At 34.4% G+C, this 27,207-nt stretch overlaps 2 protein-coding genes across 3 annotated transcripts in view; one reads left to right on the top strand and one right to left on the bottom strand.

The window, feature by feature from the left end:
- LOC109537154 overlaps nt 1-27,207 on the top strand; it is a 136,578-nt gene that overhangs the window by 84,410 nt on the left and 24,961 nt on the right. The gene's annotated exons all lie outside the window — the stretch shown is intronic.
- LOC109537132 lies at nt 268-21,777 on the bottom strand. The gene is made up of 3 exons (XM_019903730.2): nt 17,523-21,777; nt 14,885-15,097; nt 268-2,000 (listed from the first exon to the last, which is right to left on the bottom strand). Exons 1-2 carry the CDS (start codon nt 21,221-21,223, stop codon nt 15,040-15,042), a joined length of 3,759 nt encoding a protein of 1,252 aa, XP_019759289.2. The 5' UTR covers nt 21,224-21,777; the 3' UTR covers nt 268-2,000; nt 14,885-15,039.

Raw genomic sequence — 27,207 nt, 5'->3', positions numbered from 1 at the left:
TGTTATACCCGACTTGATATCAAATTTTAAACCAAAATAAATTGTTTAAGAAACCTGAGACAAATTAAAGAAACTCGACTCAATGCTCTACAAAACTAACTAGAATGCAAATTGAAAACGAAAACAACTGGATTAATTGCGTTCACAATTTAACCGTCTTATTTTTTGGTGCAGTCATAAATTCGTAAACTTGTTGGTTACCCTGAAACATTTCTTTGTACTCAAAATGTGTCTTGGTGGCGAATATGCAATAAAACCGTGTGTTAGTATCGTTTAATATTTTTTATTCAGAACAGTAAGTTTGGGTCATTCAGTTTTGATTAGCATAATTAAACAACATAAGTAGCTATCGCACAGTAAATTCATTTGCACCTGAATTGAAAATGTTTGGGAAATTCAATCAGATTTTTATAATTTTTTTTATATTAATTATTTATTATATGCCATCACAATGAATATTTATTGAATTGCGAACAAAATAATTAGTATGTCAACGAGGAAAAATTTTCCTTTACAGATACATATAAAGACATTGTACGAATTGATATATGTAATCAGAAACAAGTAACATCAAAAAACAAGACTTATATTACATCACATCGATAGCCAAATGACATTCACAAAATAAGAAACAAATGTTTCCATTCATAAAATATAGTTTATTTGTGCGACCAATATATTTTTTCGCGCTTCTTGTTTCCGTTAATCGCTATTATTTAATTTTCAAGTTAGAAATAGTTATGAGATTTACTGTGCCAACGAAGCTTTGAAAAATAGCAAAAATCGCTTTGCAAATCTAATTGGTAAATTTTAATAGTAAAAATTTCATTATTTTCAACAACAGTATCATAGAAAAGTACCCTAAAGAACAATTTAGCTACCTATTAAACATTTAAAGCCAAACGAGAAGTTTGGTATATATTTGCAATTAGATATGAGTGAATCGTATATTTTAACATCCAATATTTGTTATGGATAAAGGTACCATCGTGAAGTATTTTTCGATGTTTAATAAAACAACCGGGTAGACTGAAAGTCCATGTAAATTAAATCATAAATTTCTCATGGTATATGCGATTCATTCATACCTCGATCAATGAATTGGAATAATCAAGTTGTACAGGATTCAAAATTCATAGAATTTATCCATCAGTTTCTTGAAGAATGTACAAGAAAATAGTTCATAAACATGCACAGTTATAACTGAAACTTAACAGAAAATCACCAAATAACAAAAGTATTGCACTGAAAATTTGTATTTAAAATGAATTTCATATTGAAAATGTAGATAAAATACATTGACGCCCTAGTGGCAAAATAGTCGGAGATTATAGCAAATTACTAGTTTTTTAATATTAATACTTCCTGAACGTTTAATGGTTAAATACAGTGTAGCAAAATGCATTATTTATCAGTTAAAGTTTAATTTGCTACAATCTTTACAAGTAACTATGAACAACCTAACATTTTTACAGTTTTTATTTACAGTAGTTTATAGCCAAACTCTAAATTACGACAGTAACTATTTACAAACGTTTGTTCACAGTGTTTAAGATACATTCACTTTATACATCAGGAACATTTTTTTAAGCGTGGAATGTCAGTTTTTTTTAAATCTATACTTGAAATAAATATTTTGATGAAAACGGATGGAAATCAACACATCCAAAATGCAACTCATCCATTATTGAGGCCGGTTGCTGGAAAAATACAGAGACAATGTTGCCGAATAAACATTGAGTTTATTTCAAGTATATCAAACGTCCAAATACAACTACATAGTTTATATTATTATTGTGTATCGAATATTTATACTAAACGTGGTTGTAAAAATAGGTTAGTCTAGAGCTCTATGTATAATTTAGTATACTCTTGGCTGTATTCAGGTCCGACATCTTCAGAGAAAGACAGATGAATCATAAGAAGTGCTTTTGGGAATAGTTACTTACGATGATCGAATGATGGGGGTTTTTGGATTTGAGGAAGCCGATGTTGGTGCTCTGAAAAGAAAGAACGTTTTATAAATTCTGAAAGTAACAAAGTTGATGATTTGTTTCAATAGTTAAACTTATAAATTAAACAGTATTCGTGTTCAAATAATCACGGATTGAGTACGTGAAACTGGCTAAACTGAACTCTAATAAAATTGACTGATCTAATAAATAAAAGTTCGAACTTGATTTAGGAAATAACATTTAATTTAAACTTTTCTGGTACCATTTGAAGAATTTAAGGTCTGTAAGACGTTATAGGCAGCTTAAAACAAATCTGATTTCTGGCATTTCGAATGCGAATTATTTGTAACATCAACATTAAACACACCGATAATGTGTCACGTTTGTTACATTTTGCCTAACATAAGACAACAATTTCATACATTTTCCATCGTGTAGTTTTCGCCTCCTTACTCTTATATTACATTATTGAGTAAATTTATGTTTGAAAACAATCAAACTCTCAACGTGGCTGGTAGTTGATTAAAGTCTGAAATGAAGATGGGCTTATGGGTGGTATGGAACCGACATAAATTTGACTACATTATTTCCTTATTTAATCAAAAATTGTAAGTTTCAATTCCCAGAAACAACTAAGAAAATAGCTGAAATACATTTACAAAAGGCATCCAATTTTAAACCAATCCTGTTAATTCTGAGATAATTGTTTCGTTAAATAACACCTTGCCTTCAAAGAGGGCAAGGAAGTTAGCTTGTATATTTATTAGTTTAACTATTTAACACAAAACGCATGAGTAAATATTATTATGCAAGAGGATGCACTAAAAGTGAGAATCAATTAAGCATCCTTTTATTTATTGAGGAAACAACGCTTTAAGCGTACGTTTCCCTACCATATTCCCCCCATTTTGAACAGCATAAAAATTCGACAGTTCAATTAATGCTGTAACGAGTTAGTGTTTATAATTATTCATCTTTTATATTTCAAAACATTATTATTCAGTCAGTATGCAAGGATGAAGCATTAACATTGGCAGATGTCGTTGGAGAGTTGTTAAAATATGCTCAAAGTTACCTCGAGCTGGTTGTTACACAATTAAAATAAGCCCAATGCTTTAAGGTTTGCTCACAATAAACGTGGCACTTTAATTATTACCCAATAATATATTATCCAACCGGCGTGTAATGAGGATTGTTAATCATTCGAATGAATTTGGGAAATTGGCTAAAAGCTAAAGGGCTCCTGTTCATTCGAATAATTTATATCATTTGTCAGCTTATATTGAATATCGTTCCAGAATTGATATCAACGTTTCCCTAGTTATAGCCTATGATGATAAAAACAGTTTTTTTTAACTCATCATTGCCGATGCAAATGGTAAATCAGTTACGAGAGCGAATGCTGAGTGTGCTTGAGACATAATATACTCAAACTGGAAATGTATGTCAATATGTAACAGATTTCTCCAATTTGAATTTTCGACAAGCCAGTTCCAGTTAAACAAACATCCACATGCGGGTTCGAATGTATATAGGCAACCCATAGGTTTCTAATTTAATTTTATGCTAAATAATTTCCATTGTTAAAGCATGCCGGTAGACTAAACACAATAGAACACCAATAACTGTTGTTTGTGGTAGAAAAGTGCCAATTACACAGACAAAGATCACAAAATTTGAATTACCAAAAGTGAGTAGAAATAAGTGGATTTTATGAGGCTATTGACTGGTTTAGTAAATCATCTTGAACGAATTTGCATTGTAACGTTCTAACGATTTTATAGTAGGTATCAATAGATACTTTTTACATAGTGTGCTGCTGGCTTCTTCTAATTTGATTAAGCTCTTTAACTCTAAAGATTCTTTAGGCGAATTTTGCAAATTGTTTACCGATAATTTAAGATTTATAAAATTTATCTCAGCACTTTACAGATCCTGTGGGAACGGATGGATTAACTCTTCCAGGCAACAAATATGTAAGCGAACAAACAGGAAATAAACTTACTATATTACATAAAGAATTCTGGCTGTTTAGAAGGTTTTAAATTACTTCCTACTAATGTTTTTGGAGAATATCTAAATCAACTAATGCAGTTAGTGAAATATTATATCAAATTAAGAAATAAAAGACGAAACCTGAATAAAACCACACACTTTTTTTATTAACCAACATCACCCATCATTTTATTATTGGTAATAATGTTGTTAAATTGAAATTGATATAGAAATTCGGGATTGTTAGAAACTCCCATAACGAAGAAATTTCCTTTAAGTATATCCGATAATAAGAAAATTATATGGTTGGGACGAGAAATGGGTTCAACGAGTACTTTTACAATGTGCGAATTTTACAATAGCTTTCTCAACTGAATAATATATACATTTTTTTCTGCTACTAACGATAGGAATGAATTGTCATTAGAAATTGTTCTTCGCTATTTCCGGCTAATAAAAATCCATTACTGGCCTAGATCAATAACAGTAAAAGTTTCGACAAATGAGTAAAAAATTTAATGAATATTCTCTCAACTTCGTCTTACATTTTCGGAGAAATTATTGGAAAAATATATTCATCACTGTCCGATTCTAATTGTTCTTGCTTGCATTTAAGTTAATAATAATAGTCTTCTCTCCATTTGTTTCATTAAGAGAACAGAATTTGCTTCTTTATTATTTTATATCCTATTTCTTTATAACCGTTATTTCTGTGCCGCGAGAAATAATTCGCACCAGAAAAAATGATTCATGAATTATGAAAAGTGCATTTTAATTTGAGAATATGTTTCAAATTATTTAATTTATTTATATAACTATATGTACCTATGTACTTAGTTCGTTTGTTATGTTCAGATAATACCTGAAGGCAAAATCTGAAATTTAGAAATGCTTCATAATCCTTGAGTTTGAGTTTCAAAATTCCGATAAGTATTTGATATATGTACCAACTTTTCATTTAGCAAGTTTGAGTTAGACATATCATCAGAACTTTTCTGCCTAGGAAAATATTTAAAACTTTGAATTAATTTTGAATCAACACAATGTGTTTCCTCGAAAAGCAACATTTTATTGGCATTATTCTGGCCGAGTGTGTCCCGCTTGGAATACGTCAATAATGCTAGATGCAGAAAAAATTCATATCTACATTTCCTGCGGAAATACAATTCTATCATGAAATACAGTTTTCTACACACATATACATTGACCCTCTTGAAATAGTTCATTAATAATTTTAAAAAGTAATCAGAGTTTTGAAATACGTTTGACGCAAAATTCTTGTACACTTTGCACTAAACATAGGTACTTACATGAACCCAACAGATGTAGGTAATTAATTACCCATTCACTTCAAAGAGATTGGATGCAAGCAAATATTTTGAATGCAATTATTATGTATCATCATCATTAATAGAATAATCCCATTAAACTAGCACTTTCTGCACTGTGTAATTATGTAATTATATTTGTGTACATCTATTTTTGTATTAATTTTATTTATTATTATTCTATGTAGCAAATCTGATGTCCTACAACTGATTCTTTTCATCTGAATGTAGATCCGACTGTTACTTGCTAATCTGTGATACTTTTACAAATTCATTGGTCTGGTTTTGCGCACTTTTAACCCACATTGCTACTTAAGTTGTTATTTCGCACGCCATCACTTGTTGCCCCATTATACATATATGAAACTCATATTAAATGCCTGTCTGTTTTGGATCGTTTCGTCACGATTAGTCATAGACTTTATACTTTTGCCAGAAATAATTTAGGAGGAACGTTATTTGGGTTTTCCATGTGTGCAGAAGAATTTTAGTTACAAATGAAACTAATTGACAATGTTGAACTGTATTCCATTAATTTAATAAAAACGAGCGATGTTCAGCTTCTTTCTGATTCTTGTGTTAGGAAAGCAATTTATCGGTAATGTGATCATATGAAAATTTGACAAGAATTTTTCATAAGTTTATTTTCCTAATTTCAAAGTCAATCTGTTGAAGGAATCATTAAATCCCTTTAACCTTAAATAGTCAAGGACCCACATATTCATAAATATGATCAAAACGACGTAGAAATTAGTTCCATTTTAAACATCTGCAGTTTTAAATCGGTCAAAGCGAGAGATGAATGTTGAAGAGAACAACACTCTGCATATCGTTTTACGAATTTAACATGAAGTTATGCAATTTTGCACGCTACTGGTGTGCTCCGTATTCAATTTCACACGAAAATCTATAATGATGACCTACTTCATTGACACCATGACGCACCGGATTTAATTCGATAAATAAAGTTTATTGTTCAAAGATCCATATCGAAAAGTATAAACGGTTCAACTCCATCAGCTATGAATGATGTCCACTAATGAATCTAATAGGTTCAATGACTTTTGGGGTCAATTGCCAACTAAATTGCGAAATGCGAGTGCATTCCTGCATATTTTTCACTGATGTAGCTGAGACGATTCGTATTTACCAAAAGCACTCAGCTATTCAAAGACTTTTCGTGTTCAAATATTTAAAAAATAGTGCATCAAAGTCATAATGATGAACGATCTCTGCTGCCAGACAATAAACCACCTCCATATAAATATTAAGTTCTTTTTGAGCAGCATGCAACATGTTTTTTTACCGTACAAGGAAACCGCTAATCACGTTTTCATCATTTTTAACAATGGCAATGACCGCATTTTGATAGGTACCTTTTACGGTAGGTTCATTTGTTTAAGCAATTTAAAGCGTGGATGTACAATCTACTTTACATAGCGAATCAACCATGAAAATCCTCGGAATTACCCACCAGCAAGCAGCTGTCGCGAAACCACAGAGACGACAAAGTTCTCAAGATATTTTATGTTTAGTGAGCTTTAGATCTTTTCCATGTCCAATAGAATCTTGTGTTTGAAATAAGACTAAAAAAGACGTAACACTGCGGTGTTTAATTGCGTTTAAACATGGCATGGCTGGTAATAAAACATGTTCACAGTATAGGAGAAACACAGAATATTTTTTCCTTGAATCGCTATCTGTATCGTTCAAACTCAATATGTGCAATGGGAAAATTTTTCATGTGGTCTATTGAACTACAGCAAGAATTTAAAGAAAATAAAAAAACTATTTTGAACTCTAGGAAATTCTGGTAAAAATAGGCACTGCTTTACACCATAAGATTTTATTGAAACTTTTCGCTATTGTCAGTTGTAGTTTATTATACACTAGACGTAACGAAAGAAAAAAAGAGCAGAAGGCAGGTAAATGTAAAATTACATTTTTACACATTCTGGAAAGTGCGTAATGTAATATCGTAATAAATTTGATTTTATCACGTATTTAACAAAACTATTATTGAATCAGTTAGGCGTTAGCGGCCATTGTTTGAAACTGGTGGTCGTTTCGGGCTTTTAGACCGCCGCAAAATAATATATTCCTGACCCGAAACGTCAGAATGAGTGGTTCGCATCCTCAGAGGTGTTTCGCTCCAAAGCTTAGCCCAGTGTAATCACTTCTGAGGACGCAGCCCACTCGTGCTTGCGAAACGTCGACGACCGAAAATCCCGAAAAACTGATCAGTTTTATAATTATTCGCTTTTCCATTCGTAATTACCCGGATCGACTTCAATGTTCAGTTAATTTTACTTTCATAAATATTTAATTTCTATTGAAACACTGCTTAATAATACAAATGATTAACATTCATGAATTGCCAAAGTAGAGGATAATAAAACATATTCGTAAAGTACACGCAAACATACACCAGATAAACAGTAATCCGTGTCTTTAACTTTAGACTTTTTAAGCAATGTTTAAATAAAGATACAATCCTGGATAAAGGCACTACAAAGAGTTATGTGTGCGTGTTTATACATATTTGAGAATGCCTGACTTGCTTTCAGTTTGGTGGAGATTTAGATAAAAACGTGTATTTGCATGAATTTGAATTTGAATTGAAGTGGTTGAATGTTTTGTTGGATATTAATAAAGCGTAGTATGTATTTTTGTATGTTCAAAGCTTGAAAATGCAAAGGAGTTGAAATTATATTTTGCTTTCATGGTTTCGTTTTTCACGTTTAATTAAAGTCCGTTTACCTTGCTGAATTTTTGGCTTACGATTAAGTATAAAAATAATAATATGAAGTTCAACTTTATAAAATTACAAATTATGTAATTAATTGGAAATTGAATACATTAATCTGGGAGCACAGCACAAAATAAAATGTATAGTAAAACCAAAAAAAAAGAAAACCGCCCATAAAGCTACAAGATTCAAAATCAGCTGGGTTCAGACCAGGTTCAGATGAGAGCTAATAGGCTCAAAACCACTCCCGGGGGTGCCTGACGTTACCGCATTTCGAAATCTGCACTTACCTATTTCATATCTTCCAGTGTTTAATAGCAATATTCTGTGCGATAGTTCTCTAGGTGAATCTCTTCGACCTGTTAGAAATTATGTAGTGAAAATTCGTTCTTCCATATTCTCGCTCAGTTACTATTTGGATCCCCTATCTAAAAATATGACCCTTCCTATAAACTATAGTTGATGTTTCAGATTTTTGCCAAACAACTATTATTTTTAGAGTTTTCACGTTATTCCAGATTATTGACGTTGATAAAAAAATATTCAAATTGTTTGCTTCGTTCGTATCCAGAACCTATCCAACTTAAGCACATCCGCAAATTCGTGTGTATTGATTTGTTGGGGCGGAAAAGAGCTAAATTTAAAACAGGAATGTAGGTTAAATTTTCTCCGGGAAATTCGACAACGTCGCCCATTTAATAACGCATTTCTTCCATTTGACACACAGGGCTTAATGGTTGGCTGAGGCGTAATTTTCTCGGTAGAGTATCGACCCGGTGAAATCAATACAAAACTGACACTGGAAGTTGCTGTAGGCCGTTAGTAAATTGTGCCACATTTAAGCTTACAAAGGGCGTGAAGGGTTGTGGCGGGAAACTTCTCCCCATTGATAAAGCTAGAGTTCGGTTTTTGAGGATTTGGGGATCGTCATTTCCCCCCGTCATTTGTTCGTGTCTTATGTTGGGAAGGCAATGGAGGAAGCTCATCAATTGAAAAGCTATGCAAACTATTTTGGCCTCTTCTGAAACATTTGAGCTCTTAAATAAGACTAGGCATGATTAGTAAAGACAGAGATGTTCCCTCTTTGATCGAATACCAAGAGATGCCTTGAAACTGCAAAGCAAAGCCTTGAAAAATTACAAATATATTAATCATTCTAATATTGATTTATTTGATCGAAATTTGAGAATGTGTGTAGTATATGTAACGTATCCGTTGCTTACTTACTGGATTCATACATATTTAATTAGGCAAGGGCCTATTAACTTCGAGTAATCTAAGAACCACTTCAAGACCATATAGAATTTGTGAAATTTATGAAAAGTGAGCCATTGCCAGAGTTATATAACACTAGTGAAATTTAATTATATTATATTTGCTTATAAACCGTGAAATGTATACCTACATGTACGATTTTGTGCAGATAGATACATATCTGCCACCGTGATGAAGCTAAATTATTTTCTTTATGTGGAAATCGATTTCTAATTGATTTATTGAAGCGAAAGTTTGATTTTGAATTGAGCGTATAGTTAGAAGTTCTTTTAATGGAATTTGTTACTGAAACTAGGCATATTATTAAAACAACTAACCTTAATCGGTTCCAAATAAAAACTCAAATTCCCGTTTTTTGCCAGCGAAAGAATTTGATTTCAGGGTTATGAATTTTATTGAGGCAGTTGGGCGTTTTCGAATCATTTGTAACTGACATGACTCCCAAGAAAACGATCACCGTATGAGAGAAATCGATGAAACACAAGTGAAATTTACTGCTTAAAGTTGATGCATTAAATTCCAGTAATTTCCAAAATTTTCGTTGCTTTTTTGCCTCAAATGTATTGCCTCTTGAAAAGGGAGCATTTGTTCACGTTCAATGTCAGACATTTAGTAGATCTGTTTCTTAATTTTATCAGACACTGCAATTTATATGTGCGTAATACGCATTTGTACACATCATTTACATAAGGTTTTCATTAGTTTATACGTTTGCATACTTAATTTTACAAATAAACTTTAATTTTCCTTCACTCAGGCACATTAATCTTACTGATGCTAAATATATGTTTTTTGCTCATTAATCTGGCGTTCATTAAAGCATCACATTTGATCCTGTGGATGCTGTTTGAAATAAATGTAATTTTATTCATTATTACCATCTTAATAAATCTTGCCGATACCTCAAAAATACACCATCATGAGCGATTTTTTGATTAAAAAAAGTGGCGAAATATTGTCCTCAGAAAACGACACACAAATATGCTGCATGAAAACCAATGCCAAAATTGTGTAATGTTAATGAAACAAGTAATGTGCAATTAATGAGCTGGCGCTTTTAACTGTATATGATTCGGCAACATTTTGTCGGCTGTTTGAGAATTTTCTTATTTATCTTTTTAAAATCCCAGAATTTATATAAAATCAAAGTGATCAGTTGCAAATTTTCTCGAGCTATTCGCTACAATTTTGTATTTTCTGATGCTTTAGTATATCATTATCGGTTCATTTGTCGTTGTTTCTTCTTATGAGAGATCATCGTTTCGGGTAACTGTGTAAAATATAAGGTCTGTTCTTCTGTTACTTGTTTTTTAATTGCACTGTGTTAACATTTCTGCCGTCTTTCGGCAAAACTTTTCATACTTGGATGTGGAATTACCTAAACTTAACCCTTTACTGGCCCAATATGGCTGATAAATATTTCCGGAAAGGTCAATGTACATCCCTCTACAGGAATTTCCACAGCCTATGAAGGCGAATTGATTTGCGTCCGCAAGAATAAAACTCTGAGCCATAGAATACTGCCGGCAACTCGGCAGGGTCACGAGTTCGCAGCCAGAGCGAAGATTCTATTTTAAACATGAAGGGAATACTTAACTTCTCTGTTCTTGAAGGAGCAACTTTTTCCTGTTCCGGACTATGTCCGATATTCAAATGCAAATACCAATTTACATCTCCACTGAATCCGGCCGACCGCAAGAACCAAAGGGTTAAAGTCGGATGAATGTGATTAAACTGGTTCTCTATTACTTCTGCATTGTTGGCTTCAAAAGATCAACAGTGTAAATAAGGAGTATTATGTTCTGTTAGGTCAAAGAAAAGAGCTGCAGCTCTTTCAAAGAGATACATACATGCAAATGAAACTTGTTTTAAATTGCTTGTCTGAGTGGTAGTTTTTGATCCAGATCTTTTTCATTTGTTAGTGATTCATTATGTTTCGTTGTCGTTTGTAATTAGTGGAAATTTCAAGGAAAACACACAATCATCTTTTCAGTTGACATGCCATGCAATCTTTGCGTCCGACCAATTAAATTATATTTATTTTGAGGTTTACGACGCCGTTAGTACTTATTAATATCGGGATTTTGCATGTATTACAACATTTTGCGGTGAATGAATGCTAGTCAAAGTTATTTGTGGCATTTAATGTCTGAAACTGCAATCTTGCATTTAATTAAATTATAGGTTTCGGTATTAGTAAACGTATAATAAGCAATGCTTCATTTTGCTACTGCTGCAGGTGTTCTTAGTTTTTAGTTTATTTTTCCACAATGTTTCGAAATGTCGTACTTACACTCACTTTGTAGTTTAGTAAATTACTGCATCACATTTTAGTAATTTACTTTTTTCTTTTCTCTATCTCTATATACATATTTTAAATCTTGTATTTTGTGCCAGTTCCGCTTATATGCTTATTTTACGACCGATTAACTTCCATAATTTATACCGTGTGCTGCCCTTAAGCGGGAAGTTAATTTGTTTACTTAGAGCAATTTATTCATTTTTCACTTTTGAATTCACTGAATTCTTTGAATTTTCTGGTTGTGCCTTGTGACTAAATGACTTGGAATTCTCAGATAAACCCAACTAATCAAACTTTTCTCCTTGATAGCATGTGTAGTTTTGAGCGGTACGCATTTTCAATTCAATTAAATTGCGTTTCTAGAGAATCGCAATTGCAAGTACATAGTTTACAGTGCATTAGTTCAGAATTAAACTGAATATAAAGCGTTTTACAAAAGCATTAGAACACATACATATAGATATTAGATAGTTTCAGCTTTAAACCTAGACTTAAGAAACTTTTTTTCGAATCTACATCTGCACAAAATTCTGTACAAGTGAGAACACATTTTGTTTATCTATCCAAAATAAAAACCAAAAACGCGTTTAAATCATAGTAGAACTTCGACTATTCCACTAATGTGAAAATCTATCCTCAAAAAATCTCCATATAGAATTGCAGAAGCCCCATTTAATATCAGCCAAAAAGCTCGTTAAAACATTCCTTGAAACTTTTAATTAAAAAAGTCATTTGGTCTAATCAGCAGTTCAGGACACGACGTTGGTACGAAAATAGTTTATTAATCCTACGGCACACCAAACCAAATTTACGTTAAAAATAAGTTCTCCGGTTGGACGAAACGTATTTGTAGTGTAGAAATATCTATGATTACGATACATTTATCATCAAAATATATGCCTCTGTTTACAGAGACAGAGGTGTTCAAATAAACAGCTGAATTTCAACGATTTCAGAGATCTGAATATAACATTTCTTATTTATTTCATTTCTTCAATTATAGCGATTTCATGTTCTTTCGATGGCGCAAAAGTGTAAGAGAAAACCTTGATCTCGAATCAATTTTATATCTCTGACGAGTTCATTCAACTTCCCCTGGGGTTTTAACCGAGCTACTTGATGGCATAAAATCAAATCAAGATCAGAAGAAGTTTGCAGCAAATAAGCTGTCCTTATCGAATGGGTACATTTTTGAAGAGTAATTTTCGCTGTTGAAAAGTTCGTTAAAGGATCAGCACATTTCTTAAACACTATTTACCAAAGTGGAAATTATTTTTTTTTGGAAAAAAATTATATTGGAAAGTTTTCAAGTAACTTTCCAATATCTACAATTCCAGTTTTCTTCTTAATTGAACTTTAATTCGTTCCGATCTATGATTAATTCATAAAAGCTGGTCCGAGCTTAAATACATTTTTATTGAAACATTCGACAATATGTTTTTCACCATTTTAGATTGCCTTTTAAAGTCATATTTGTATAGTTCAATGACTGTTATGTATGTTTAGGGAAGCATTGATTGATTCGAAGTTGTAGGCATGTAACAGCAAAAGAAAACCATTAGCAGCGATCCAAAAGATAAATATAACGGCGCTTAATATGTGTAATTTATTGCTTAGCAAGATTCAATTGACTGTTAATTTAGCTTTTAAGGCATCTTTGAGGCGAAATGAAAAACGCTAATTTATCATTACCCGTTGAGAGAACGCAGTTCTGATATGCTTCATATATTAGTTTTGTAATTTGTATTCATTCCGCTGATGAACTGACTGCAAGTTTCTAGCTGTAAAAATTACATAAAGTTGTTGATATGTTAATTAAGGGAGATACAGAGGAATAAATATATCGTAACTCTTTTTTTGCTTAAAAACTGCACGCATTGCTGATTTTACTTAATCTAGTCATACAAGTTAATCATGACTACCTATCAGGAATTAACACAGTCTTACATTGTATCTTATTTTTAACATTTTGTATATTGAAAGTGTCGTATGTTAATTTATTAGAGGGTTTTAAACGCTTAATTCAATCACTTGACGGGAATAACATTTTTGAGTACACAAGACTCTGGAAAAATATCTTGGTCAAATAGAAGTGTAATGTTTTCATAGCCGCTCCGTTTACATTAAATTATGGCCATTCCTTGCTAACATATTGACGAATACTTGGCAGTGTTCAGTTGAACATATGGTATGGTATGCATTTATGTATTTACAAAAAAAATCTATTCCGTATTTAGCAAGAAACTTTCTTTAAGGATACGACCAGTTAGTGAACATTTCCAGGCGTGATGCATAAAACGCCATACAGGTTTATGACTAAAACATAATTGTTTCTTATCGATAGTTATGACTTAACGATCAATTGATTATTTGAATGAGTGCTGAAATTTGCTTTCCAAGCGATAAGAGAAGATTGTAATTGTTTCCAAATCAGCGTATGTGGGTCATGTGGATAGCAATAAATGTAATGGAAATGGGCTTATCGCAATTTGCAAACGCAAACGATTTCATCTAGTATAGTGAAATTCAATTAAAATTTCTTAATGCTAATTTCAAACGGCATATTTCTGCCATACAGCGAGCATTTTCTTTTGTCTTGCATCATGAGTCAATATTAATTTAATTATAAATGCAATGTTGCACATCAAACAAAGCCTTTGGTTTTTACTATACACGTCCGAGCTTTGGAAATTTAGGTTTAGTATCATAAAATGAACAATCCTGCAACATTTATATTAACATTATATTTTCGCAATTAATTTTCCTTCGCAATAATTAAATATGAATTAAACCCGTAATAACTGCAAGGCTCTATTGTGCATTCTTTAGCTACAAAGTTAATTATAGATTAGGTATAAAATATGTTCTTGGTATATTACGTTTATTTTTGGTTTAACATTGGATATTGTTTTTAGACAACAGTGATTTAGATGCAGTCGCATGATGAAAATAATCTATTTTTGACCCGTTTGGTAGACATTTTATTGAATTCGCTGTTTTTCATCATTTTCCATTAGTTTCAGCTAAAACATGTTAGCAATTAACCATGTTGATAAACCATAATCACAAGTTGCTTGTGACCATGTTCATCCTGTTTACATCTGCATTATCACGTTTTTATTAACAAATGTTAGTTGTGGTTAACCACTGGCAGAACGATTTGCCTTCAAACTAATGTTTTTACTATGTTTAAGCACATAATTACCAGTTTTAACAATAATGGAAAGCGACCTTCAACTCTATTACGTACTTATACATAATTCTATTAATTTTAACTCACCTGCAATCATTTCATCCCTTTCTTTCGTTGCAGTTTTACTTAGAAAACAATGATTCAAAATCGAACCCTGTGAATGGTGGCTCTAGGCTGCTATTCCTGGAGAGCTGTTGCTGATTGTTCCTCCAAAACGTTCCTTTTGGAGGCTGAAACCTATGTTATTCACCCATAGCAGCCAGGGAAGGAAGACTCCAAGGACTGTAGCCTTTGTTTTGACTGGAAAAATAACAACAGAAATTATTATACAAAGATATACATTGAATGAATAATCAGCAATGGAAGCTCTTACGGGAAAGTGACTTAAACCATTTAAATAAAGAAATTAAGATAATAATAGTTTAACGGCGAAATAGTCTGTCAAAAGCGAAAAATTAAAAAGTAGCATGCATTTTTTCAATTTCTAGATAATTTTCTCAACCTGCACAGTTTATTTTTATTAATGTACATATTTCATTTTTAAACTAATTTTCTCAAATCCTTTTAAGTTTTTCTTTAATTTAGTGCCTTTAAAATAATACTGCGTAGCAATTAACGACTAGGTATACACAGATATTTATCTTGAAAAAAATAAAATGCACGTTGAGCTGTATTCGATGGGGTTTTAGGCCATTTTAAGAAAATCCTACAAGAATTGAAAACTAATTTTGCAATTAAACAGCAAATCAAATTTGCATTGTGACTCTCAACAGTATTTAAATTGGGCACCAACTTACAAACAAAAAATGTGTATTTTTCTTTGAAAAAGTGAACTTTTACCGTAGCGTAGATGCTATAAATCAAATCTAAAGTATGATGATACTTCTTGCTCTGACTAGAATTAATTCATAATTGTATTGGTCTATTTTTCGACAAATTCGGGTTTTTTCTTTTAATTACAGGCAAAATCAATTAACCTTTGCGTGATATAAATCAATAATTTATATCGCGTTCAAATGTACCGATGGCGAGTAACACTGACATTTTCAAGTAGATACTAAATAATTCAACAATAAATTAGCCAAAAGAGATGTCGACTTAATTAGCCATAAAACGAGTTGGTTTTGCCCTGCAACTAAACTAAACCTGCCATGTTTATGATATAAATAACAAATAGCTTTGTGCTAATTCACGAGTGGAAACGCCCATGTTTGAGATTTGATTTGGCTTTAATTAAATTGGGTCACAGCATCCTGATTAGTAAATTCAGCTTAATCAATCTAATCCAAGTACAGGCCACCAGTTAACGGATTTTCCTAGGATTGGAACTACATAGCCAAAGGTATTTTTGATAATGAATATGTCTTGGTTAAAACCTCAATTGCAAAGTGCATCAAATTCCATGTGCTCATTTTGCAACCTTAGAGAGTAGCAAAATTATGTTGTCTGAAATACATCCACCTGTGTAACTAATAACGAACATTTTACCAATGAAAACCCATGGGGTCAGCAAAATTGAGCAATATAAATTAGGCAAATATACAGTGGGAATCTATGCGAAAACTGTTTATCTATGTTGAAGATCACCAGACAGTCTCCTTAATTATATTTTGTCCTTAAAAAGTAACCAGATATTTTTCATTCGTATTTGTACTAAAGCTAGTTCTTGGAACTCGTAGGATTATAAGCAATATTTTATGGAAATTATAAATATTTTTTTATAATTCTTCATACTTCTGTGGACATTTGATCAAAAATGACGACTTTTACTCTCACGTTGTATCTCGTAATCTCAATTATTGTAATAATTATAGTTTGATGATGTGATTTGGCACTCTACTTCTGATAAGTTCACAGCATGTTTACATTTTTGACTTGAATCATAATTTTTGAACAAAAAATAAATTAACATTCAATATGGCAATTTTCCGAAAAAGTGAATAGCTTTCTGGGGAAATGGTTTACGTTATATACAAATACATAGATTTCAATGTTGAAATTTGACTTCCTATTTCTGATGGCGTGCTAAAAATTGCTTCGTCATTTTTATTTTTCAGTTTGGTTTTTTAATTTTATGGCAATCATTTCTCGGAAGTTACAGATTTTCTCAGACAGAATGGTCTCGATACGAAAAAAGTGAAAAATGAGAGGGATTAGAATGCAAATAAATTTTCTTCGTGGTGAATAGGAGTAGAATACTGGTGAGATTTCAGGTTTTAAAGAAAACTCAAAAAACTCATCCGCTTCAAGGAATGACCGCGAAAGTTTATCTCTTTTGGTCGAATAACAAATATTCCAAAACGAATAAAACCATTAGATTCCACAAAATATCAACGCTACATATTCTGTGTTCTACTTAATTCAACGTATAGGAGTAGTAATCCGATCAAACCAGATGTAAAAAACATTCAATCAAGATTAGCTCGGCCTGTTGCTTCGAGCAAAACAGATTAGTCCAAATATTTGAAAACTCCTTACCATCATTAAACCGGCTTACCAAAAAAGTACTTCGAATGATTTATTAGCAAATTATTTCGCATCGTTCTGAATTACTATGTACATAAGTATTTTTGCAAAGTGATTTCTCCTCGAGACCTGTTTAGCTGGCTCAGTTTTAATTAGATTCGTTTTAAGATTTTAAACCGTCTGCATTAGCAAAAAATTGGTGCAACCATCGTATGTATTTCCAATGTTTCCATTGACCATAAATAGCTCATAAACTCACCTGCCAAATAATGGATGCCATAACTGGGCGTGGCCATCTTGCATATCCTCAATGCTGCTCGTTGTACTTCCAACTTCCGGCACATCCTCCATATGATTTCTCGATGAAGAGACCATTCCATTTGTCTTTCCGCTGCCAGCCATAACCGATTTGGATTTCGCTTGTATGCTGTGAGCACCAGATAGATCCATTGGAACTGATACACCAGCCTGTTTCTGCACTTCCGCAGAGGAGCACTCTTTGGGAAAATGAAAGGAGTTTAGGGAATTGGGCTTTTTAGTCATATGTGGTGGTAAATGTCGTGCCCCATTATTCTGTGCTAACATTTGCTGCTGTTGCTGGTGCAAAAGCTGCTGGTGTTGGTGCTGCCTGATCAGCTTCTGCTGCTGTTGCATCTGCTGGATTTTCTGGTGCTCCTGCATCATCTGATGGTGCAATCGTTTTTCTTGATCGTTGTACTGAGAAAGCATTAGACTTTCCCTGGTTTTCTTTTGCATTATAGGTGGACTTAGTTGCTGGCTCTGTTTGTTAGCCGGACTTATGTTGTTCTTATGGCTAAATGGATTGAACTGTGTTGTATCCAGTGAAAGACTGTTGCTTCCTTGGGGAAAGTTGCCCACTGCTAAATATGGGTTCTGCCAAGGCGACTGATTTGTTAAAGGCGTTTGACTAAATGCTGGGTGTATCATCCCCTGCTGCTGCGATTGATGTGACTGTGATATGTTTTTGGAATGTCCATTAGCCAGACGTGCGTTGTATTTATTTTGCTGACTTTGGTTCTTTTTCGGCAAGTTGCTCCGATGCGGTTGTGGATTTATCGGAGCATTCTCATAGGGATTCTTATTCTTTAAAATGTTGGCTTGCATCATTGCTTCTTGCCACATGGATAATTCAAACGGATTGTTAAATCCCATGTGCGGGACTGGTGGAAATCCGAGCGGTGCAGCTAGTTTATTGCCCAGCATCATTTGTATGCTGGGATGGAACTCCCCCAGTTGTCCAGGCATATATGGCAAAGAAGAAGCAGCGTATAAAGCTTGAATAAACTCATTGTGATTTGAGTAATTCATAGCTTCAAAGGGATTAGGGCATCCAGTCCAGAACAATGGATTGAAAGCCGCTTCGTTGGCTGCATCAATATCGTTTGCGAGAGAATTTTTATTATCTGGAGAAGCTGAGTTATTTTTGTTGAAGTTGTCAGCAGTCTTCTTTTTATTTCCATTATCTCCAGTAAAGTTTTTCTCGTTAACATTGTTATTTTGCTCAACATTTTTATTCCCTCCGGACTGCTTATGTGATGGCTTGATGTTTTCTGAATTCTTTTTGGTGCTGCTCGAGTTGCTTTTTATGGCCGCTAAAAGCTTGTCTTTATACACTACCAGAATGTCATCCAGAGAAACGTTTTTACTGGAATGGCCGCTAAGAATTTTCAAAATTTCTCTTCGAGGGTGCTGCAACAGATCAGGGAAAACATCTTTGGGGACCATCAGCGGATTTGGAATATCGATTTCCAACAGCAGTTGTTTGTATTCCGCTAATGGATCCTGCGTATCACTCGATGCCTTGAGTAAACTCAGCAACCTTGGAGTATCCGGAAGAATAAAAGTGTCTTTCTGCGACGTTTTCTTCGCGTTTTGCTCCAACGTCTCGATGTCTTTATCCAGCAGATTCTTCAATGTGATATCGTCAGGCTTCATTTTTTTTAATGGCGGCTCTGCATCTGACGGTGTAAAAATTTCTTCGGAGCATGTAACTGTAGGGCTCGCAGATTTACGACATTGTCCCAAATCCAACGGTTCCTTTGATTTGCGTGAAACATTTTCGGCATTAGCAGCAGCCGCCATTTTGCTTAGGGATGTGGCCAAAAGCGATTCTAAGAAAACGGATCTTGGTTTTGAGATTGAGGTACTTGTGGTGACAATATCTGGCGAGGCTGGAACAGCAGGAATCCCACTGGGCTGTGGCGATTGGATCGCTTCTGAATTCTGTGACAATGGACGTGGTGGTTGGCATTTTGGAGAGGAGTCGAATTTACGAATCGAAAGATCTGTTGGACCGTAGTCGGAGGGTTTATTCTTCAGAGACAAATCCAAGCAAATGGCAGTATCAGTTAATTCTTTATCGTTGGAAACTAACTGGTCTTTTTCCTGGGTGGTCGAGGATGCTGCTTCTGCGACCTCGCTTGTGATTTCTTCGGCCTCAAGTGGTTCAAAGTTGGTTTCTGGGGGTTGATGTGTAGGTTTTTCATCTTCCAGCTCTAAGGGAGCGTGGTCTTCGGGCAGGTCCTTGGAGGATTCGCTGTTTTTATCCTCATATTCCTGAGATTTGGAGTCGTGAATATCTGGCAGGTTTTCCTCCTTATGTTCAGCCTGCTGGAGGTCTTCCAGATATTCGTTTCTTATTTCATCTTGCCTCGGGGTTGGGGGTTGTAAGGATTCAACTGGATCTAATATTTCTGATGTGGTTGCTTCGCTTGGATACATCTCTGCGTGATAATCGATTGCATTATTTTCTGAGTAATTCTTTGCAGCGTCGACACTGTAGGTATTGGATGATTCAGGAATTTGATCTGTTTCTTCGCTCTGATCCCTGACAGTTTTGCTAGTTTCGTCAGAAAGGGTAAAGTTCTTATCAAATTTGCAGTTGTGGTCGAGCATGTCGTCGTCAAAGACGTCTTCTGAGCCGAATCCCTGCGGGCTTTGGAGAGACTGTTCCAACCGTGACAAAATGTCGTTCATGGACATTTCGTCGTCGTCGTTGTAACTGCACTCTTGCGATTTGTCGCCAGTATCAATTAATTCCGCTTCGATATCCCGAGATTTGGTGTTGAGCAGCTCATTGATTTCATCATCCACACTGTGACCCTGCAGTGTTGTTCCAGTTGTGTCTTTTGAAATGTCTTTAGGGATGGGATTCCAGTTTCCAGACTGCATGTGCTGCTTTAATTCCAACTCCGCCACTGCGAGCAAGTTCTCGAGCGGGCTGACGTCACATACTTTATCGGGCGTGCTGCACTCCGGAACTGTGCGCGCGAAATCCTGCTCCGGAGCATTGTTTACACTTTTTGTTAAATCTTCCGAGGATGGTATTCGTTTGATTTGTATGGTATGGGACGGTAGGAGAGACTCAATGTTGACACTTTCCGATGTCACCCAGGATGGTTCCGAGGCGGACTCGGTCTCTGGACATTGTACTGAAGTGGATTGTTGGCTTTTTGACTTGCGAGAGCGCCGCTTGTGGTGATGGCGATGATGGTGGCCATGCGATGACGAAGTGGAGGACGAAGATAGAGGCTCTTCAGCCGACCCCCGAGGGGCGGCCAGCATCTCGGTACGCGGGATGGCGCGCCAACCGTGGGCAGTTTTTGTTAATAAGATTCGATTTCTTTTGTCGTAATCCTCGCATTTCACGTCCACGATGCGAGTATCTTCTTGCCGGACCCACACGAAAATAGGGTTAACCCGCGGTGGTCGATCTAGAGCGGGCGATGAGCTGCGACTCTGTTTACTAACAGGAGCGGCGGCAGAGGCCCGGCGGCGGTGGTGGCGGCGTCGGCCGGGGGCAGCGGCGCGCGACTCCAGACAACGTGACCCCGCGCCCACATCGATCGACTCAGGCCGTCGGCGGGGCCGCCCAGGGCGCCGGGACAGGGCCGCCAGGGGGATCAAACCCGGCACGGGAGGCCGAGGCCCGCCGCTCATGGGATGACAACCGATGAGAGCATTCGCCCAGCAGCAAAAAGCCCTCGGTGGCAGACTGTAGCGACCGTAACCTCAACACCTCTACACTAGACTTACCGAACGGTCTGCGAACAACACAGACAACACAGGCGATCGCCGATCGTCGTTCCCGAACGTCTGCGAGCGGCAACGATCCACACGAACAACGTTCAACTGACGGACTGCCGGAAAATTTGCCTAGAGTTTGTTGGCCTGGGGGCGGTCGCTCACCAACCCTACCGAGTTGAGAGCCCGCCTCTTGTGCGCGTCCGAACAACTTTTGTCCCGCAACCCGCCAGCAGCTGCCAGCTGACGGCTCTGAACGCAACTACGACCTGACATAGTGCAACCTTGAGCTTCAACTTTGCGGTTGGCCGAAGACTTGAGGGGGTGTAACTGGAATTACCAGATGATAATAATTCTCTGACCTCAACGATACTTTAGGAAATTCCGGGAACTTAAGAACGTTTGAGTGCTGCTCGTCTCTGCAACGCGGAAACTAACGATTTGTCCTGTCACTAGGAGTGATGGGAAAAAGTTTCTAACTATATCATCCGGATTTAAAATAACGAATCCTCAACCAAACTATAAAACGATCAAGTTACTACTCGTACTCACTCAGACTTATTACTTACATCATATTACTTAYAACAAAACTGTTCCTGGAAAAGTTTACGAAGGCAGCTAACAATCCGATTGAGACTATGAGTTAAAATATACATTTTTTGACAAAAATCTCAAAATGAACTTTTYAGTTTCAAAATATTATTTTTATTGGCGAAACAGATGTTATCGATTAATATCTTGTAAGTATTTATTTATTAGAAACAGACAAACTATCGCKAAAATGATAACGGTTTTGGCTACAATAGCTATAAATAATATATCTAGTAATAATTCCAGGTTAGTGGTTAATTTAACAAAAGCAAAATCCGAATTTCCGAAAATCTATTCCAAGATTTTCGTAGGAATAACGACGAAACCGAGTAGGTACCTACTTGAATAATGAATCCGAAGAACGAGTATTCAAAAACAACCGAATCTCACGTCACTAACCAATTCCATTTTGGAGKGCTTATCAWTTTATTCCGTTTAACTGTTTGTAGTCGGTTAGTTTTCGAAAATATTTAAATTTACCCCTAAATTAGCTCTGCTAAATTGCATCAACTCTCACACCYTCATATTGCAGAAAAATATTTAAMAATGCATTAAGCGGGGCAGAATTGTACCTTTTGGATAACGGCCGTAACTAAGTACCTATTGYATAAAATTAATCAAGTTTTCTTTCAGTAGATTCCTATTTCAATGGTAAATACTGAATAAAATAATAGAAGATTTTATTAGTACTTAGTAGTAAAAGGCCATCGACCTATCTATATATCGGTCTTTCTGTCCTAGAAGATTTTATTATAGGTAGATACAATATGCATTTTCCCCAAAGTTGCATTTCGAGGAAGCTGTAAAATACATTAAAATATAGGTAACTTTATTGAGATCGAGAATTGATCATGTGAAACATGCAGTTTTGCTTTTGATGTATATTTTTTTATAAAACATAATTTGGGATCATATTTAGGAAAACATATATTCTATTAGTAGAACTGCATTATGGGTGTTTCAGTTTTTCCATTTTTTCTGGTAAATGAGTAATAATGTACGAAATCAACTTCTAACCGAACTAGAAATTATAAAAACAACCATTAATAAATCTGGTTGCTGAACATTCGATTAAAAGAGTTTATCAAAAATGGCCTTTCCACAAAAGTACTTTTTTGCTAGATTATAACAGTATTTGTCATATTAATAAAGAAAATTAGTCAGTTTGGAGGCATCAGCTAATTATTTTGGTATCAGCAAAACTTTTGGGGCTCATGTTCTATGATCTATACATCATAACCAACACCCAACAATTGAAATATATGTTGGTTTTACTGAAATTGCACCAATTTGTCATCAGAAAAATATCCAAGTGTAAAGTCGATGACGGCCAAGAACGACCAATAATAGGCCCACTTTATTCGTCAATAAATCGGGGAAAAGTGCGTAATGTAATATGGGCATCATAAAATCTTTGTAAACAGGCGCGATTGGACTTCGCTAAAAGAAAACTGTTTTTTCAATTCTAAGAGCTTCTTTAAAAACCCATCTACGTGCTTGAGGAACTACACCACTAATCAATAATTCTTTCATTTTCCTGTCAAGCTTTATATTTGCTTTAAAATGCACACAATTCCAAATCTGCAGACTTGAACCTTTGTGGGAGACTGCAAATTGAGATTAATTCAATATTTACTGTTATATTTCGTCATGGTTTAAAATTGGTGTTTCTATAGATACATATAAAGCAATCCGTCTACAAACAAAAATACCTCAATGACCTAGAACTATTCTCGAAAAGGTTTCCATTTAATTTATTTAGCTGATTATATATCTTATAAAAGATTATAAGTAAAAGTGAATATAATAGATGGCTAGTTTGAAACATTCACTTAGTTATTCAGGTGCTGTTCAATATATTATTTACATCTGTTCCGTTTTTCTATAATAATAAGTAATAATTAATGTTACAATTTTTCTAATGAGACAATGGCAGGTTCAGATTTTGTTGCTATTTATTTCTTTATATGTGTATCTCGGGACCCTCATGTAAATTGCTTATATGCGTTAGAAAATCTTCAGTTCTGCTGTGTTGAAATACCATTTTTAATTTTCCGATCATAAATGTAGGTATAATTTTACAGAAAATTTAATTCACGCGTTTTGCCAGCAAATTCGTATATCTACATTCATACTTACATACCTACTCATCTAACTAATTAATCCCGTTTGTCTATTATCTACATTGGGAAATGTAAGTTACTCGTGGTCGTATATTTGTCAATTTTTTTAACTTAGTTGAAAGAAGACTGCACCTTTGAAAATATACTGAAAATCGATTCCCAATTCTTGCTTATTTACATTCGACAAATTTATATATCAAAACAACCCCTGCTTCAAAATTATTCACACAATTTGCAATCAAGCTTATACAAAACGCACTCGTTCTTTGAATTCCTGGAAATATAACCCAGGTTTCATGACACTTATCACTAACATTTAAGTCCAAGCAATATTACCTCAATTTAGTCTGCAGACTGGTAAATATTTCACTTGTAAGCAGCGACCAGTAACCACATCAATTAAAAATTAACAGTGTATTCGTTTATAAATTAAATAAATTTCAATTTCATTGCGCCTTATAGAAACATCATTAGAACTATCGGTCAAAGGTTTTGAATCCAACATGATCAATGATTGGCGGCTTTTGGCTTGAATCGGAGTTTTTAATAATCTAAAATGTTCATATTTCCTCGTTTTTCCCACAGATTTAATTAAACATCAAAAGAAAAATGTTTTACATTGGCTAGCAATCGCCAAAAGGTAATCTTAAGTTTGTTAAAAACCTGAAGATTTTTGAGAAAAAAGAATTTTATTGTTGAAACTTCCGAAATCAAAATTGAAGTCCAATCACCGTAGAATCTTAACGAGGTTCTGGAAAAAGTTCGTTCAGAGCATGGTTTTTAATCAGATATTTGGTGAAGTTGGCTATCACATTTTCCAATCATTCTTTTCATCATGGAATTTGCAATTATGCTAGAAATTATAATTTCAGTCACAATATTCAAGTATAAAATATATATCAAGTATAAAATACGTAATTTATGGGTTTTGGAGTTACACAACTTTTTTATACCGTGACAGTTACATGATCATGCAACAATTCATTGAGTGGATTTGCAACTTTCAGAGCTCTTTAGTAATTAGGTGATCGCTTCTGGCATTGAAAAACGCTATAATCTTTGCGGTGCGAATACAGAGGGTTCTAAATTTCGTCGATTCTAACAACCACTTGTCATGGACGTAGTCAATATGTCAATTATCACAACCAGGGGCAATTACTTGCGGTTTTGGGCACGAGCCCTGCTAGGCTGGGTGCTGTTTAAGAGACCATCGATTTGTAAATTCGGACGATTCAGTTCGTTTTTTCGGTAGTAACGCATATTTAATCAGTAACTTATCGGTTTTTTCAGTCACTTTGTCCTGTGTTTTATAACTTCCAATTGCTACGTTTCGTTTTGTTAATCATCAGTAGGTAGGTACATATTTTCCTGATTGTTACAGCGTTTGAAGCCTGATCTAAAAGATATCTGATGCTGTATTGGGTTCGGCTTTTGTTTAAGTATTCGCAGTCTTTTTTAAAATTTGATCCTGAATGAGTTTATATACTTTTGGTGGATAAATTGTACGATTATTCTTGAGAAAACTGCTTACTAAAACCAACTGTAACTCAAATAGTGACCATAATGAACAAAAAATAATGTTTAGTGATTTTGTTATCTATTCTTGTTTTTGCTAGTCTTGAAGGCACGAACCTTCGCCAAAGCACGATAAAATAATTGAGTTTCGATAAAATAGTAGTGATCAGCTATTTTATTTTCTTGTTTTCAGTTTCAGTTATCTTTTTCAATCGCCAATTTTATGTGTATACACGTATTTGTTTTACCAATATCAACTATTCAAAATGAAATTGTTATAAAAAACTTAACACAACCTGAAATAAAATATAGCTACATTACACAAGCGAAACAAAAAAAAAGATTATTTAAGGTGGAAAGAGATAATATTATTTCTACATGCTAGAGCTGAGGTATAGGTATATGAAGGTTAAAATCAGACAGTATAAATAAAGATTTACATCTGATTTCTTCTACAATCAGTGACAGTCAAAACGATTAGTCATACCTGTCCTACCTAATATGTACAGGAATTAAAAATTAGCTTTAAATCGTTGGTACAATTTTCATATTAGTTATTACGCTTATTATTTGGGTAGATCCAGGTGTATGGTTTTTTTTTAATCCGATAATAATGCGGGGATTTTTTGTCATTTGGACCCCGGTAGAGTCTTTACGTATTTTTTAAAACAAATTGCTAGTTAACGCTTTTAGGAAGTGAAAATACTGATTTAAAATAAAATTTAGATTGGTTTTATTATAGATTTTTCAATTCAGATTTATATACCTGTCATTTTTCAAAATTGTTTTGTTAATCGGTTGTTTACACCCAAGACTAAAAGAATATAGAAAAAGTCAAACTTATTTTTACAATTATATGTTATATTGAGCAATAACAAGTATCTTGCTGACTTTGTAAACATCAGAAACGCCTAATTTTGGGGAATATCTAGACATTATTCTTGCCTGAAATTGAACTCTCAGTGCCATTCCATTCTGGTTTAGTTGTCTACTTTTCGCCCCAACCCCTATAGGCTGTTGCCTGTGACAAGTTCTTTTTGATTTCGGCTCTTCCACCCTACGTCAACAGCCACCCTCCCTTTATACTTTCTAAATGACGTGAAAACGACTTGGTTTCGGATACTTTGACATGTAAATTGGCAAGGCAACATCGCTTAATATTTGCATATATCTTTGTATGCAAATATCATAAAGCATTTTCCAGTGTCTTCAAGTAAAAGTGAGAGCTGCGAATTGACAGTAGTCAATGTTGTTTGTTTGTGGATATTTTATTCTTGAATTTTATGTGAATGTAAATAAATTGAATACTTACATTAATGCACGATCAATTTGAAATGATCACCAAATGATTATTTCACAATGTTTTCACAAACAAGTTTTCAACACAAATACTATGAGTGTGTGTTGAAACCGTTTAACCACACGCAATCAACGATATTTGAAAAATAATAAAAAATGCATTCCATAAGCTTCAGTTAAAACCTTGACGACTTGGAGATAAAAAAAGACTTAGGAGATGATGAAAATTGTGAAGATATAGATACATAATCTCTAGACATAGACAAAACACGTCATAGATAAGTTTTATATTGTTGAGGCGGATTCATTTTTTACAAACTTCTTTTTGGGTATTTCGCCTCAAAAATTTTTGTCTTTAAAAAAGACAGAATT

Source organism: Dendroctonus ponderosae, unplaced genomic scaffold (assembly GCF_020466585.1).
Source record: "Dendroctonus ponderosae isolate FM_Combo_2020 unplaced genomic scaffold, Dpon_F_20191213v2 Dpon_F_20191213_4, whole genome shotgun sequence".
Taxonomy (NCBI): domain Eukaryota; kingdom Metazoa; phylum Arthropoda; class Insecta; order Coleoptera; family Curculionidae; genus Dendroctonus; species Dendroctonus ponderosae.
This window is presented reverse-complemented; position numbering and strand designations above follow the sequence as displayed.